We start from the raw sequence: 18,028 nt of genomic DNA, 5'->3' as shown, positions 1-18,028 counted from the left end.
ATGTCTGACCTAGATGTTATCTAGCCGGACTGAAGGTACAGGGTCCAGATAGAACTCCAAAGTCCAAAATCCAGGAAGCAAGTGTTCCAGCCACACAAAGCCCGACCTACAGTCAAAAGGATGGCAAGAAGGAAGGCTGGCTCAAAGGACCAAACTAGAATTAATGGTCTTGCTTTATGACAAGCTGGCCTGATCCTGTTCGGTCAATCAGGTGTATTGCTAAGACACATGACCACATACTCCTGTGGTCGGCATGTTCTCACAATCAAGCAACTTACCCATGCCCAGGGTTCCTTGCCCTAATGAGATGGAATGTGAGTGTGAAACTCCCTCCGGGTCTCTGGCCTTGAAGCTCCCAGGCCCATGTTCTCACTTGCATCGGAGCCTGACTTCATCTCATACCTTATCTCTCTGGGAACTGCAAGTCATCATGGCATTCCTTCCCCAGAGATAAGCTTTCAGTAACTTAACTAGGCCAAAACCTGAACCAACGTTTGAAAGGGGTTGAGCTAAACACTATCAAATATAACAACAGATAAATCTATTTATTTAAAAAGCACAAACATCATTTTTAGGAAGCCTGTATTTTAGGCCCTGTGTTTTTAAATACAATTGTGTACAATATATAATAAAAATAGATTTATTTGTTGTTATATTACATCAGTGGTTCCCAAACTTTTTCGACCACCGCCCCCTTGGTTCCACAAACAACCCCAGTGCCCCTGACCCTATCCTATAAAAAAGCATTATTCAAAATAGAGGTTTGCATGACTCGCTAAAGAAAATAATAACAATAAAATTTCAAAACAGTAACAATTGCACATCTATTCAAAATCAAATTAAAACTTTTATTGAATAAAAAATTTATTCAAGAAAACTGATGAACTGGATCCAGTGTACCTGCTCTTCAAAGTCTGTAAAAAAATTCTGATAGTTTCCACCAAATTTGCCAGCATGGTGTCATAGCTTGATCTGTTGTAAATTAGTGAACAACACAGTTGAAGGGGCCCACCTCTAGCACCCCCTGCTGCCCCCTTGTCTCTTAGTGCCCCCCTAGGTAATCCCATCGCCCCCAGGGGGGTACTGCCCACTTTGGGAACCACTATATTAGATAGTGTTTAGCTCAACCCCTTTTGTTTCCCCTAACTTTTAGGTTGAGTTTCTTTGTTCCTCTTTTTCTTTAGTTGTTTTCCAACATTTGAAAGGCCAAGAAACTGCTAGACAAGGCCAGTTTCTTGACATAGCCCAATCTTGTCAGGTCTCAGAAGCAGGGTCAGTACTTGTAAGGGAGACAACCAAGGAAGAGTGCAGAGGAAGGCAATGGCAAGACACCTCATCTGCCTTCAAAGCTCCTTGCTGGGGTTACCATAAATTGGCTGTGACTTGATGGCACTTTACACAGACATAGGGTGAATGAAACATTGACAGCAGTGGTGTACACTGAGTAATTATTTTCACTTATCAAACTCTCCTTAGCCAGTGAAACCCCTACACCTCTCTGTTTCCTCTCCAAGTTGTGATAGAATAATACAGGGGCCTCAACTTTTCTGAGCAGGAATCTATGGTCCTGCCACCTCTGCCCCCAAATTCCAAAAAGGACTGTTCAGGAATTTGTTCATTGCTTTCATTCTGCATTCTGGGTCTTCACTAATTAACAAGACCAGCTAGGCCTCGACATTTCTTCTGGGGCAGAAGTTTGGCCTGAATAGACAGGATCCAGTCCTTCTCTACATGGTACCCGGGCAGCCATTTGAGTTGGACTCCTACTCTCACCTGCTCATTCCCGTGCTGGAATTCAAGAAAGCACAATGCTTTGCTTGGGGCTAGCTAGCCAGGGTTCTTTTGGTTCTGGACATTCCCCAGCGAGAAGGGATGTTTTAAAGCAGTTAGCAAGGCATTTTCCACTTGGCTGGAAATTTCCATCAGCCAATATATAGCAGAGGCAGCTGGGACTTTATGGGACAAGAGGCTCTAATGGACAGGCAGAAGTATCTGGCCAAACCAAGTGCATTGGGGAAGCAGGCTGGCAGCAAGATCTCTTATGGGATGATAACATGGAGGGACCCAGATAGTCAACCAACAAAGCAATGCAGAGCTGGAGACCAGACTGCCCTCCTCAGCTGGGTACATAGCCAAAGTGTCATGGTATTGAGATCTAGGAAGGAGCAGAGAAGGAGGAACAAGTTATCCCCCCATAGACCCAACTAAAATAGTAGCAAAAGGGCTGGGCGCCCCTTGCGCCCCCTGTAGCTTAAACACAGGTCAAAGGGGATACAAAAGATGTCCCTAAGAAATCTGTGTTATTATAGATGTCAAGACAAAGATGGAAACTGGGAAAGATGGGAAAGTTCTTGCATCAATAGTGGGAATAGGAGGGTACCCAGCACACACCTGGTACAAGAGGTAGAGAAATAAAAAATGACCTGTTAATACAAACCCCCCTCTTAAGATTTCAATGCAATCCAGCAAGTAATACCAATTGGAGTTTTGTGCCATATCTTTACGGGGAAGCAATTTAAACTTCAAAGGATGAACAACCCTTTGGCACAATCCTTTGATATTACTCAGATGTTATTTACTCTATGGTTGTATGGACAGCTTTTGGCAGCATTCTAGAGCAACTCCCATTCTTTATGCCAAGAATTAACAGGATGTGTAAAAAGGTACAAACAGGGAATTGAGAGAGGAAAATAAACACTGCAAATCAGTTAAAATGAAACTAGATGTTCATTTCAACATTTCACCTCTAAAATGATTTCTGGCCCATGAAAACTGTATCACACTCAAGATCATTTTATGAAGATGATTGTTTATCAGCTCATGGGATTTACTTCTGTAAGTATGAATACTCAGTCTGAATTGTTCACTCTTTCACTCCATGATTTTGCAGAGTGAGGATTCTAATCATTCATAGTGTGTCTGATGCTTCTTTTTGGATTGAGTTAGAATTTACAAGGAAGATGAAAAAGGCAGGACAAAAAAAAAAGATACATCACATCACCAGCTCCTTTGGGTTTTTTTTTTTTTTTTAAAACTGTGAGTTTGTTATAGGGGAACTATTGCCAGGCTTCTAAAAGCCCTTGTTTGTGTTTACAAAGTAGAGAGATGTCCCAATTCGCATTGCTAAATTCCTAGTCGCTAACACCACGGCAAGGTGGCGCCATTCTCTGAGTAGGACGAAGTTCTCTCTGTAAATTGTTGTTCAGTACCACGCACGGTGGGGCTTTTGGACGCCCAACCTGTGAGTCGTTGTAGCCAAGGGGGTGGGGGCAGCATCCAGGAAAGGATTCACTCCAGTAATACCTCCTTTTCCATCTAAGAGGCCAACACTTCAACTGCCCTGCAGTGGCCGGGGGCCCGGGGATTCCGGCCCAAACTGCAGAAACCAAGACGTGGATCTGGGCAGGGTTCTTTGAGCAGGAAGTGGTTGTACACTGCCTCAGCACTGCAGATCTGGTGGGGCTGCCGCTGTTGCGCTTCCTCTCACAGATAAGCACAGCTGGAGTTCGAGGAAGCACCTTCCCCTTGCTTTGCATCAGCTGGAGCCCCTTCCAGGGTCGACATGGCATCAGGTAGGGATCAACGTACACCTCCTTAAACAAAAGAAATGCTCCTGTCTTCTTCGTGGCTTGTCACTTCTCCACCCCCCCCCCATCCATCCCACCTTTTATTCCTGTCTATCCACATTTCTCATGGCCTCTTGATTGAGCTGCAGTTTCTCTAGAGGCAGAATGCACCCCTGCAAACTTTTATGGGCATGTTCCCAGAAACCGGGGGGGGGGGGAGGGAGAGAGAGAGAGATTGCAATGGCAAGAGCCCTTTGTGACATGCATGCCCCCACCGGTTGGAAGCTGAAAGGATCCTGGGGTCTCCCCACTGGCGTTGGCGCGCGGCACCCACTGTTGTTAGGGTCTCCACCGCATATCACTCGTTGGAGGCTCCGTCGCAGAGTAAAGACGGGGGGAGGGGGGAGAGGCGGCGCGCCGGCAGGAAGAGCTGTGTAGAAAGCGGATGCTGTGAGCGGAGGGCTCTCCCACCCCATTTCCCTTTCTCCGCTACCTTCCAACGCTTTGCGCAGCGACAGCAGAGAGCTTCGTTTGAAGCAAGGCGGGATGCTGGGGCGAAAACGCACGGGGAAGGCTTGCCTTGGGTTTGCCGCTTTCCAAATGCACATCTCCCCCAGCCACATTCTCACAACTCAAACATAAGCCCCCATGCAGAGTTTTGAGAATTTTAGATGGGAAGAATGTGCATCTCGAGAGCGACAAGCCCAAGGCAAAACCTCCCATGCGTTTCCACCCATGGAGGTAAAGATCTTGCAGTGCAAATAAGTTCAATTCGTAGAGCCGAGGTTGGGAGATGGCCAGCGACCGGGCCTTTTGCTGGTACTTGCCGGTAACAATAATTAACCGCGATTTGTCTGCCAGTTGCAGCAGCAGCAGCCCTTTCAAGTCAACGGCCCGCGCGCCATTTCTCAAATACCGCCAGCCTCCCTCCTCCGCGGGCCTCCCGTCTTGGAAGGGCCGAGTTGGCTGTTCCTCCCAAAATCCAGGCTTCCCCTAACGCCAAATGCCGCCCTCCGCTCCCTATTCAAAATCTCCGCCTGCCGAAGCAACTCCAATTCCCCGGTCTCCAGGCCGGACATTTGCGTCATTGCCGTTGTGCAAACTTTCTCCCCCCAAAGGGTGGAAAAGGCGCAGCTGGCGCCACGCGCGAGCTGCCGGGATCGGATTCGGAGCGGGGCCGCCGCGCCCTAAGGGCGGGCTCCGCCTCCCTTGCTGCCAGGCCCCGTGCCGGGCATCTCGGAAGAAGCCCCCAGGCCTGTGTGGGTGGAGCCAGTCGTTGCACAATCTGCTTTATTGTCTCAAACAGCCCAAAAGCCGGGGGGGGGGCGGGGGGAGCGCCTACTGGCTGGCCACAAATGCCCCTAGCAACAGAGAGGGTTGCGTAGTTCCTTCTGTTTTTGAGATAGGGAGCTTCCGGTAGGAATGAATGGGGGGAGCTGGCAGAAGGCATTTACGCAAGGGAGGTTTTGCCTTGGATTTGCCGCTTTCTAGATGCGCATTTTCCCCATCCAAATTCTCAAAACCCAATAATAAGCCCCCCATGCAGACTTTTGAGAATTCGGATGGGAAAAATGCGCGCCTAGAGAGCGGCAAATCCAAGGCAAAACCTCCCGTGCGTAAAGGGCTTAATACTCCCTCTCCGAATCGTTATAGCCTGATCGCCTTGAAGCGTTTGCGTTTTAAATGAGGTGGTTTCCATGCATGGCTCATACAAAGAGTCTCTCCTTCCCACCCACCGCCCCAGTCCTATTGGTTATGTTTGCTTTAACTGAATAAAAAGCAATGCAGTCCCTTTCTTTGAAATCCAGACGGGGACGGCTGCTTAGAATCAAAAGAACGCCATAGTTATTTTAGGGTGCTTGCGGAAAGCGGTACGGATGCACTCAGGATTCTTGCCCTTTGGGGAAGAGCTCATAATAGTCACGATCCGTTTGAAGGCGTATGTAATTTCTATTAACAGTCAATAGAGCCAGGGGCGGGCAGCTTGGGATTTTCCATTTTTCCCAGGCGTGGGTGGGCGCGGGTTTGTTACTGCAGTACAGGGCGCGCGATTCCTCGGGCGTGAAGCCCCCTATCCTACACGCGTTCGTTCACTAGGGGCGAAAGCGCACGGTCGCTTGAGCCTCCTTTATTCCCTGTTCCAGCCAGGATTCAGCCAGGATCGAACGCACCCCACCCCACCCCACGTTCGTGCGTTCGATCCTGGCTGAACGTTCTTCGAACGTCCGTGCGTTCGATCCTGGCTGGAACAGGGAAGAACGTTCGTGCGTTCGATCCTGGCTGAATCCTGGCTGGAACAGGGAATAAAGGAGGCTCAAGCGCCCGCGCGTTTTCGCCCTAGGGTTTCCCGGAGCAGAGGGGTCGGACGGAACGCTGCCAAGGAGGGCTCACAATCCAGATCGCCACGCGCGGCTAGCCCACCCGCGCAACCCGAAACCGCGCAGGCTTCGAGAAGGGTGCTCCCAAGTGCATGGGATTTCAGCCCGGGTGTTCCCTGCAGGAACCGTCCCGGGCAAAGCGGAGTAGCAAACGCTGCCCCGTGAACTGATGCTCCCCCCGCGGTCGGCTGCGGGGCACTGTGGCCAGTCCCTTGGGGGGGGCACGGCGCTTTCCATCAATCCGCAGCGAGGGGCGCGGCCCGCCTCCGTCTCCGCCTTTTTGGTCGTGAGCCTCGACCGCAGCCGCGCCGGTGCCGAGACTTCCGCGGCGCATCAAGAAGGAGCAGGATGTCGTCGGGCATCGTGCCCCCCAAGAGCGGCTCCCCGCTGAGGAAGCGGGCCAGTCTTCAGGCTCCCGTCACAGGAGGTGAGCGTGGACGGGGAGATGGTAGGCAGTCCTTCCATCCCTGCCCCCCCACCCCACAATTAGAAGCTGCTTCCCACCGCGAGGGAAGCTGAGGATAATGCCCCATTGAGCCCCCCCCCATCTCTACCCCCCCCATCTCTACCCCCCTTCCCTGTGCTTTTCTCCAGGGGTGTTTCCCAGGGCTGCCTTAATGCATGGGCACACTGGGCAATTGCCCAGGGCCCCCACGTGCATAGGGGCCCCATGCTAATCTGTGCATGTTGTGACTTGCTGTCAATGAATAAATAAACACTATGCTCCGCTATAAATATTATAAACATAGTGTTATATTGTACAAGTGGTTGTGTTGATTAGTCTTTGCCGTACGGCATGTTTTTAAATGTTTAAAGACTGATTTTGTTGGAAGTACCAATAAATATATCTTTAATTTTATCGACCATTTACATTTTTGTTCCTGTGTAGGTAGGGGCCCCAGTACACTGTTTTCCCCAGGGGCTTATATTGCTGTTAAGAGGGCCCTGGTGTTTCCTATGGGTTTCAGCAGATGTCTGCTCTCTTGTTAGTCTACTGGCTGGCTGAACACTTCAGGGGTTGCAAGGAGAATAAAAGAATAAAGGGGTTGGTTTGTTTTAAGATGTATTAGTAGAGGAGCTTCAGTATTTGCCTGCCAGAATAGCTGTATGTTTGCACACCTGTTTTGCAAACATGGGGAGCCAAATGCCAGGCTTTTGAAGTTTGGGGAGGCACTGACTTGATGCAATGCTTTACTCCTTCTTTTCTAGTATGTCTGCCTGTTTGTTGAACACCAGAGATTATGCTACTTTTAGCTTTCAGCAAAAGGTTTTCAGGATGCTGAATTTAAAATCGCTGTTGAGGCAGGTAATTTAGTTAGCACTCTCTGGGGGTGGTTGTGCAAGCAGCGCATAAGTCATTGGGAGGATTGACTAGCATCTGGGGGATTGACTAATTGCATCTCTTCCAACACCTGCCATGCTAGCTTGTGGCAAGACATATGGATTCAACCCCTCCCAACCAAATGCACTTAGATCCTGAATGGCAAGTTAGCAACAGCCATGCATTTCCTGTGCAACAAAACCATTATGTGGAGAACAGAAAGCTAAATTGCCTTAACTAATTTTTTAAAATTTGGGGCCTAATTTGGTCAGAGATCAGTCCAGGAATCTCTTTGGAATTCCAGGCTGTGGCTTTGAGACACTAAAGAGATGTTGCTGCTGAGTATGGGTAAAGTGCATTTCTGTCCCAACGAGCAATTATAGGTAGTTTCTGTACATCAAGTCACGTCTAAGAAATAAAGCACCGCTTGTTCTTTCCTGCTTCATTGGTTTGCACTTTTGCTTAGCTTGGCCAGTATCTTTAGTTCTGTACAGGTTGCATAGGAGAGTTAAATGGCAGGGACAGAAGACAGATGTCCAAGTCTCCTGGTCTTAGTTTGTGAATGTTTTGCCTGCTGAAACGTGTCCTTTGTGGGAAACATGGAAGGCTTTATGCGCTTAAAAATAACCTGTTTCTGTTTTGGGGTATGTCTGCAGTGTGCAGTAACACGGGGACCGCAATAGCGTAGTTAGGTACATGGTGTTTGCTCTTCCTGAAGCAGGCTGCTTCTCCATCTGGCTTTTTCTCATGCATCCTTGCAAGCTCTTGTTCTTCATTTGGTGTAGAGATACCAAAGTAGCTGATAGCTAAAAACGTGTACCTTATATATGCACATAGTGTACCTGCCTAATGTTATGTAGTCCGTCTGATAACTTGTTAAGGGATGTAGGAGGTATGTATTTTTGAGACGGGGCATCATGCTAATGATAAATGTCCTGATTTTAAGTGTGTTGATTTCTGCACACTGTTTTTCCTCCCCCCTCCCCAGTTTACTAGACTATTTGGGTTGCATAAACGGTCACTTGTGGCATTTCCTTTAGATTGGAAATGAGAGCACTGAATGGGATTTCAATATCACAATGCTATGCAGTAGTGTTTATCCACCGTGTTACCAAAACCTATGTTTCCAGTAGCCCAATCTCATTTGTCCTTGGTGGCCTGTGAGGTGGTGATTAGTGTTGGACAGTTTAGTCTGTTCTTACTCCACTTGCTTTTCATCATGAGGTTTGCAGTGACTAGGCAGAGGGTGAAAACAGGGAAAGGTACCCTTAATGGAGGGAATGGCTTAGGGGGTTGCCTTCTGGCCCTTCTCCCTTTCCATCCCTCTAATGGAAAACAACTGTCTCCTGGGCTGTAGAATGTCTTGGTTCTTAAACTATCTTTTAAAAAATATTAACAAAAAAGAAAATTCAAAACATAACCATACATACAGTGTATCGAGCCTTCCAAAGGGTACCATATATTAACACCTTCTATTTCAGCTAGGCAATAACTATGTCATTCTTGAAAGACATCATTATATTAAGTTCCAGAATTCCTAAATTGAAATATAATATACTGCATAATAATTAATAGGATTGATCCTTCTTATTTCGCTACACCTCGTCATCTGGTCTACCATTTGCTTTAAATAACGGGCTATCATTCTTAACAGCATATTTACGTGGCTACTTACTAAGTCTTTGATTATTACTTTATCATTTAACATATGGTACATATAAAGTTAATCAAATTGTACATTACTGGTTCCTGCTACTAATAAACCACCTATACACTCTACCCTTTGTTATTCTTACCTACTCTATCAGTAGTTATTGCTCACTTTTGAATTCTACTACATAATGTTGAGATTACAGTTGTACATAATCATAATAAGGTTTTCATTTCTTCTGTAATTCCCCCGTGGGTCTTCTATTCAACAAATGAGTCAACTCTGCCATCACTGCATATTCAGCCATTTTCTCTCTCCATCTTTCCCGCTCTGAAGGAAGGGCATCTTGATCTTTGGGTGTTTCTCGCTCATTGCTAGGGGTAGGCAGGACTTAACTAACAACTTCCTGTCTCCTGGGTGAGGAACGCCTCCACTTCCAGTTCTTCTCCTGCCTTCGCTGGGGTAGAGTGCATGCAGCCATAGCTGCAATCTAGCATAGATAGAGAAGTGGATTAGGTTTTCCTTTTACCCTATTTTCATACCCAGCTGTTCTCCCTCCTTCCCTCCCTCTTGTCTGGGTACGTTTGTAGCTATTTTTAGCTCCCGGCTCGGCTGACTAACAGCTGAGCTGCGGGAGAAACCGCGGGAAACTGCGGCAAACAAAATGGCTGCCGGAAAAGAGGCATCGGAGGAGATTGTGCTCCTTTCCGATGCAGACCAAGAATTGGCCCTTAAATCACTCCCGCTGCTAGCCGCCCCAGCGGGCTATCAGAGAGGGAAGCAGGGAAGACTTTGCCGCCTTCTGACACAGCTGGCAAAACGACTAAGAAAAATAAAAATAACGGCGGGAAGAAAAACAGCAGCCGCAAGCGCCCGTTAAAGCACAGTTCCGCTTCGACCTCTAAGGTCCCCGACGGATCCTCTGCGGTGCCTTCGAATGGGGAGTCCAAGAAGTTGTCAGAGGGTAACATATTTCCCCCTTCTGAAGAGGGGGCCCCCTCTAAGAATCCTACCTTTGAGCAAGTGCATGATTGAGGGATCCATGGAAAGGCAATTCCAGAGGCTTCAGGCTCTTATCCTTTTCCTTCCAACAGAGTTACCCTCATCAAGGCTTCTTCCAACCTTATTCACATTGGGGCCCACTCAGTTTGGTTCTTCCCCTAGGTCCTCGACCATTTCTGAACCCATCCAGGAAGAGCCTGTCTGCAGCCAAAGCGCCCCCTCTAAGGCAGCCATGAAAGCAGGACCATTTGCTCAAGTGCAGTTCAATGACTAAGGCAGCCATGAAAGCAGGGCCATTTACTCAAGTGCAGTTCAATAGGGATGACTGCTCCCTTGCAGATAGGGCCTCTGTAGCCGATGATAAAGAGGAGGGAGAATTCGTGTCAGACAAAGAACTCCCTGTTATGCAGGAACAGCAGCCCAGGCTGTTCTGTCCTGATGATTTTCAAGCTCTTCTAGCCAAGGCTCTGTTTGCGTTAGACTTATCTGATGAAGCTGATGCTTCGGAAGAATCTAAACCTAAATCCAGACGCAAAGGTTCTAAGGAATACTTTCCCCAATGTGATGTTCAAACTATTAAGGTTCCCTTACCGGAATACTTTGAAAAGGTTATTAGAGCGGAATGGGATAAACCCCTCCATAATAAGCAGTTCTCTGGCAGTGCCAAGAAACTGTATGAGATGGCCTCCTATGCTATGGATATGCTGGAGTTGCCCATGGTAGATGCTCCTATCTCCGCCCTTCAATCCTCTAGCAGAGGATGGAGTGGGGTTTATTAAAGATCAACTGGATAGGAAAATGGAGTTTCTTTCCAAAAAGGTACACAAGGCAGCAGCGCTGTCTATTGAGGCCAACACCTCTATAGCTCTCATGGCTAGGGCTTTGAATGCTTGGATTAAGCTCACTCAGCTTCTCTCCACTGCAGATAAAAAAATAGCAGAAGGCCTCTCTCGGGTATTAAAGGCGTCTTCTTTCCTGGCGGATGCATCTTTAGACACGGTGATTTTCGCTGCTAGAGCGGTAGCCTCTAATAAAGCCATACGCAGGGCCTTATGGGTAAGACCATGGATGGCCGAGTACAGGTCCAAGACCATGTTAATGGCTCATCCCTACAAAGGCGGAAAGCTATTTGGAGAGAGGCTGGATAAGATGCTTTCTGAACTTAAGGATAAGAATAAGGTGATTCTTAAGTCCCATAGAAAGGAACACCGCTTTGGTCATTACTCTCAGCCCTTTCGATCCTACCATACCTTATCTAGGTTCAGACAGGATCAGACACACCCACACTGGTCTTCTCAGAGAGGGTCCTTTCGACGCTTTAACCAGTTCAATCGCTCTTCCCAACCACAGCCCTTCCAGGCAGACAAATCTGACAAGTTCTCCAAAGGGAACAAACAGGGACGCCAGGACTCCAGTGGTGGTGGGAAGGTTACAACTTTTCCTTCCACAATGGCGCCACTCCCAGACGGACGCCTGGGCACTACAACTGATTCAACAGGGATATCTAATAGAATTTCATCGCAAGCCCCCAAATCGATTCATTGCCTCTCCAGGCTACCGCAGCGCCGTGAAACATCAAAGAACTATGGAAGCCATCTCTCATCTGCTCCAAATTGGGGCCATAGAGGAAGTTCCTGTACTGAAACGTCTCCAAGGGGTTTATTCCACCTTTTTCACGATCCCCAAAAAGAATGGGGACTGGAGAGCTATCCTGGACCTCAAATTCCTCAATCACTTTGTTCAGGCCAAGCATTTCCGTATGGAGACTCTGAGAACCATCGTAGAGGCATTGCGTCCGAACTCCTTAAGACTTCCATAGACCTTACCGAGGCCTACATGCACATCCCCATTCATTCATCCCACCGCAGCTTCCTGCGCTTCAGTTATATGGCCCTTCATTTACAGTTCAGGGCAATGTCCTTTGGCTTGACATCTGCCCCCAGAGTGTTTTCCAAAATAATGGTGGCCATCGTGGCGTCACTGAGAAAGGAGGGGATCCAACTGCATCCCTACGTAGACGACCTTCTCGTCTCTGCTCCCTCATATGAATTGGCCCTACAGCACACCAGCTGGGTCATCTGGACTCTCGAGATGCATAGTTACCTGATAAACCAGAACAAAAGCCTTTTAATCCCGACGCAGAGGATCAAGCACCGGGGAGTGATCATAGACTCCACTACCAACTCAGTGTATCTTCCAACAGACAAGGCTCGCAAGATTGCAGCCGTGGCCAAATCTGCAGTAAAATCATCTTGACATCGACTCATGACTCTGTCAAGGCTCCTAGGCCTCATGGTGCTTGTCTAGACCTGATTACCAGGGTGCGATTTCACTCCTGACCTCTTCAAGCAGCGCTGCGTCCCTTTCAACTGTTCATCACACACAAGATAGACAAGACCTTCTCCTTAGAACCCGTGGCCAGGGCGAGTCTTTCCTGGTGGACCAACATCACTAACTTAACTGCAGGTCAACTGTATCTACACGACCAGCCAATTCAGGTATTCATAGACGCCAGCCTCGAGGGCTGGGGAGCCACGGTGGAAGGCTCCTTCGTTCAAGGGGTATGGAGTCAGCCAGAATCTTTCTCCACATCAATCTCCTCAAACTCAGGGCAGTGCGCCTAGCTCTCCTCAAATTCCACGACCTGTTTTGAAACAAACATGTACTCATAAGGACAGACAATGTAGCAACCAAGGCCCACATCAACAAGCAGGGTGGGTCTTGCTCCTCTCACCTACATCAGGAGTCTGTGGTCATTTTGCTCTGGGCCGAAAAACACCTACTGTCTCTGAGGGCAGAGCATGTCAGGGGCATCCTCAACACCCTGGCGGAATGGCTAAGCCAACAGACTCTTCAGGAAGGGGAATGGATGCTGGACCCACATGTCTTCCAAGCCATCACCAACCAGTTTGGAACTCCCTTGGTGGATCTGTTTGCCTCGTTCCAGAATCGACAGGTGGAGAGGTTCTTCTCCTGATTTTACCATCTGGAAGCAGAGCAAGTGGACGCCCTTCTGACTCAGTGGCCTCCGGGGCTCATGTATGCATTTCCACTGCTTCCGATTCTTCCGAAGGTGATCAGGAAGATCAGATCAGAGAGGGCGGAGATAATCCTGATTGCTCCCAATTGGCCACATCGGCCGTGGTTCCCGGCACTCCTGGAACTCTCCATTCGGACGCCCTGGCCTCTCTCAGTATCCTCCAATCTCCTTCAGCAGGGACTGATGACTCATCCGGACCCAGAATGGTTTCAATTGACTGCTTGGAGTTTGAGAGGACAAGGCTCTTAGCTCTTGGCCTTTCCAAGGAGGTTGTGGGAACCATACTAAAAGCCAGACGTCCTTCCGCTGTACGAATATATCAGTATACCTGGAAAACCTTTTCCCGATGGTGCCACCGGAAGGCGATCAATCCCATCTCTCCCAAGCTCCCTCAGTTACTGGAGTTTCTTCAGGATGGTGCACAACAGGGTCTTCGAGCGGCTACCTTACGGAAACAGGTGTCTGCAATTGCCACGGTTTACTCAAGACTTGACGGGACTCCCCTGTCGTCTCACCCCCAAATTAAGGCCTTTATTAAAGGAATGGATCAATCTACCCATCCTTTGTCACACCGTTTTCCCATGTGGAGACTGAACGCGGTGCTGTCGGCTCTAACCAAAAATCCCTTTGAACCTATGAGGGAAATCCCCTTACGGATGGTGAAGATGAAAACCTTATTTTTAGTTGCCATAACCTCCACCAGGAGGGTATCCAAATTGAGTGCCCTTTCTATCCGCAAGGATTTATGCGTGTTCCATAAGGGCAAGATTGTTTTACGGACTGACCCCTCTTTTGTTCCCAAAGTGAATTCTAAATTTCATCAGACTCAGGCGATTCACCTCCCTTCCTTTTGTTCCAATCCTTCCACGCCTAAGGAACGGAATTGGCACTCATTGGACTTGTGCAGAGCCATTCACATTTACATTTCTAGAACTGAATCTATTAGGAAAACGGAATTTGTTTATTTCCATTTTGGCACCCAACAAGGGTCTTCGCATGTCCTGACAGGCCATAAGTACATCAATTAGACTATGTATCAGGGAGGCTTACCTAGCCAGTGGTGTCCAGGTCCCGAATGTTATCACGGCCCATTCATTGCGGAGCGCAGCCACCTTGGCCGCCTTTTTCAAAAAAGCCTCGTCGGAAGAGATAGGCAAGGCTGCCACTTGATCCAATGTGACCACCTTCATTAGACATTATTAGATCAATATCTTGGCCTCTGCTGAGGCTGCCATTATCATATAATTGAGGTTCTTAAACTTTATCAATGTTAAACAAGCAGATCAGGGAGAAGGGATTAGCGCAGCCCATTTGCTGATATGGTAGCTTACTGCATGTGAGAGAGGGCCTTTTTTAAAAGGAAACACTTAAAAAAGATAACCCCCTCCCCACTTGTAGGCCAATGGGTTATAGTTCAAAATTCTACCGTGTCATTCTGTGTAATAATCAGAAATCCCAATTTGAGTCTCAGAAAGGCAGACTATAAATTCATCAACATATTACCAGCCTGCTGTTGAAAAATTAGATTTTGCCAGTGATCTTCTGAGTGTGAGTTAATAAGGGCAGTTTCTTTGTTTTCAAGGTATAGAGAAGAATTACTCATATTTTCAGCCTAGTCTGCATCTCTGCTCTGCAGAACTTGCTTTTAGACTGCTGGCATTGAGAGCATACCATTAGTTAGTAGCACTTTGCAGTAGGAAGTAAAGCCCAGTGAAGAACTGAATTGCCCTAGGTGGGCCAGCTAGGATGTCAGAGTAGGTCTGTTCAGGGGTCATGACAAATTTTGAAGCAAAATGTCAGACAAGCTTTCAGTTTCTTCCCTAATTTTTATTTCGGCTTAGTGAAATACTCAACAACTCTGGTTTATTCCCCCATGAGACAAAGTGGTGCCAAAGCTGAGTATCTTATATAAAGGATTGCTGGCCCAACAACATCCACAGACGAGGAGTCCAAAATAGAGTTGATTTATTGGAAAATGTCTACAGGTTTACAGCAGCTATAGGTAAGTTGGCACGAATGAGAACTAGAGGCCCGGTACAAGGCCTATATGAAAGAGTATTGGTCATACCAAGATAGCATTGGCAGCTATGGCAAACCCCCCTCCCAATGAGGGCTGTTCCCACAGGAGTCAGAGTCAGAATAGGAATTTGGCGGTTAACAGGGCCGACCTTGAGCCGCACCTGGTGAAACCAAAACACTCTCAGTCAGGCAGCCTCTGCAGAGAGCAGGCCTGACAGGCAAGCAGCAAACTTGAAAAGAGAACCACAACCTGGCTTGCTGGTAACTCAAAGAAAATAGTTTTCTAAAAATTTCACAAGGCCTGTAATGGGAGGAGTAAATAAGGGGTGGTTTTTAGTGGTCCTTCGTGCTTATTATCTCATGATCCTGCAACATATTTACCCCATTTGTTCAGCTCTCCCAGTAATTGCTTAAAAATTCCACTGTTTGGAAACACACACGCTGAGAAAAATATGTATATTTTCCTGCCCTCTGATTGCTCAATTTGAATCTCCTTGCTCAATTTGGAGATGGTTTTTGTTCTCAGTAGATGCGGTCCTTTGAGTATATAGTCTGCGGAGCAGAATCTGAAGTTGCTGTGAGTGTCCCAGTACTCAAGTTCTTTATCTGCTCATCAGTGTAAGTAAATCACATTCTCTTTAGTGGAGCTGGTACAATCTGGAGCACTTTAGGCAATTGTCTTGCCCTTGATTTGCCCAGGATCACACACAGCTAGGCAAAGGATTGCTTCCAAATCTCCTGAGTCTTCCGCTATAACCACTCATTTGTTAAATGACCCACCTTTGTCCCATAGGGCTGTTAGATACTGGAGCACCATGCAAGTACAGGATACTGGAGTATCACGCAAGTACGGGATTTGTTATTGCTACTTTTTAACTAAGTAAAGCAGGAGGGTAAGTGATTTCCCTCTTTTTTGAATCTGAGAAAAATCATAACCAAACAAACATTTAAAATATTTCTTTTCTAAACATTTCATATTGGTCTATATAACTGGAGAGATCGCTTAACCAGCAGACTTTAGTTTGAAATAGGGCTGGGAGATATGTTTAGCAGTTATAAGTCAGCCATTCATGTTGGTGATTTGGGGGATTTATGGGATGATAGCTGCAATAACTTCTGAGAATCTCACTTAAAAAAAATTAAAATATTGACTTGGGAAACTGTCTAAGGATATGATCTTGCTTACTGAATGGTCCTCATGGGAGAAAATCCATAGAAACAGGATGATCATACTGTGTGACCTATACAACAACGTTTCTCAAATCCAGATGTCTCAGCAACATAGCAGCCAGGGAGTGCTTTTCTGTCTACAGGCACATCTCTCCCTATGGGGAAAATGCCCTGAAGCACAGCAGGCGGGCATCTGCAGCTGTGTGAAGTGCCTGCCAGGAAAGATGGGACCAGTGGGGGCAGGAAATTAGATGAGAAACTAACACTTGGATCAGCAGAGATACCAAAGGCTAAAAGGGGTGGTGACTAGGAGTCTGGGGAAAGGAGCAGAGATTGATGAAAGTTTTTGGCGATCTAAGTGGTTGTTGCTAGGATTGGGGATAGTGGTGCAGCAGTGAAGGAATGTTGGTCAATGGAGAAAATGTAAATTTGGAAGATGATTTTAGGACACGTGGAGGGGTATTTTTGAGAGAGCTTTAAAAATTATGCTGTTTGCATGACTGCAGTCAGACAGAATGCCTAGGCCATTCAGGTACTGACTTTGTAAATAATAACTACATTTCCTCTCTGAATACAATTTTGTTCAAGAGTCTCTGGTTTGTGTAATAAATAAATAAACATTTTAACTTCTTGAGTGAATTTTCATGTCCCCCCCCCCCGCTTCCTTTTAAAATATAGTTGTTTGTTGCTTCACAAGATATTTTCTGCTGTAGGCCTGCTACTTTAGTTCAGTTGTTTTCCTCTTTAATTTGTGATTTATTTGTTGAATTATATTTAAATGAATACTTGTATTGTGGGAGTAATTAAGTTGCTCAAGAGACTAGGAAAACAATCCTCCAAGGCACATCATAGTACGTGGTATTGAGCCAGGTATTGAACCACTGCTTCAAAGAAGAATTCTCCTTCGGTATAGCAACAACCCCCCTCCCCGACACTCTCAATAAGAAGTGGAACAACTTTATCATCCCACATTGATCAACAGATGAACTTTGCAAGCCGTATTCATTTAGGTAAACCTACCTCTTTGCATAATTCATTCCAGTGGTACGATATTGATTTTTATCCGTCACAGGATCCTGTTAGCAATGCAGTAGAGTGTTTAAAAATAAATCTAGTTCCATTTTTGCTGAATTCAGTTTTTGTTCTTCCCGACACCTTATAGCAGGGGTGTTGAACTCAATTGTTCCGAGGGCCAGATATGACATGACTGTCACTTGGTCAGGCTGGGCTATGCCTTACCAGCCCAGATTGGGAGTGGGGTGGTGGCGGCCGGCTCAGCTGGCTCGCAGGCCAGATAAGAGCACTCAAAGAGGCCGGATCGGGACCTCTGGCCTTAAAGCATTCCCTGATGCAAATGTTTATTGTTAAATGAAGCAGTGGGTTGTGGTGCAGACTCATGTGGCCTTCATCAGCATCAAGGGCGGCTAGGTGTGTAGGTGTTAGAGGCAATGGAAGCAGGTCTAAAGTAATGCTCTTGTGCCCCTAGCTAAGGAAACATACACAAAAGATGGGCAGGTGGGGTGACCTTGCTGCGCACGCACACACACACATTATTGTAGCAGCAACAGGTGTTATAACTCAGGAGCTATTGCATTCCTGCAGTGGTGTCTGTCCACACCACTAGAAACCCACTCTCTTTTTCTGGCAGCTTTCCTGTGCATGATGGGCCAACATTACATTGGTAAACCATCACTGCCTCTTTGTAAAAGAAATACATACACATAAGGAACTGTTTAAAGGGAGAGAGAAGTGCTTGGGGGAAAATTGTGGCAACTAGTGTATGCTTAGTCTGTTGCTCTTACTGGATTCATCAGCATCCTTTGGCACTGTGGACCTGCCACCTTATGGAGAGGTTTGGAGGTAGCAGTAGGGATTGAGGAA

General features: G+C 47.0%; 1 protein-coding gene across 2 annotated transcripts in view; it reads left to right on the top strand.

Annotated features, from left to right (window-relative positions):
- Positions 1–6,270: 6,270 nt before the first annotated feature.
- AMPD2 (adenosine monophosphate deaminase 2) overlaps positions 6,271–18,028 on the top strand; it is a 53,062-nt gene continuing 41,304 nt past the window's right edge. For both annotated transcript variants that reach the window (XM_056867556.1, XM_056867555.1), the window contains exon 1: positions 6,271–6,371. In XM_056867556.1, the coding sequence (XP_056723534.1) occupies positions 6,293–6,371 (79 nt within the window). In that variant the 5' untranslated portion in view covers positions 6,271–6,292. The remainder of the gene's footprint in view (positions 6,372–18,028) is intronic.

The sequence above is a fragment of the Euleptes europaea genome, chromosome 2 (assembly GCF_029931775.1).
Source record: "Euleptes europaea isolate rEulEur1 chromosome 2, rEulEur1.hap1, whole genome shotgun sequence".
NCBI lineage: Eukaryota > Metazoa > Chordata > Lepidosauria > Squamata > Sphaerodactylidae > Euleptes > Euleptes europaea.
This window is presented reverse-complemented; position numbering and strand designations above follow the sequence as displayed.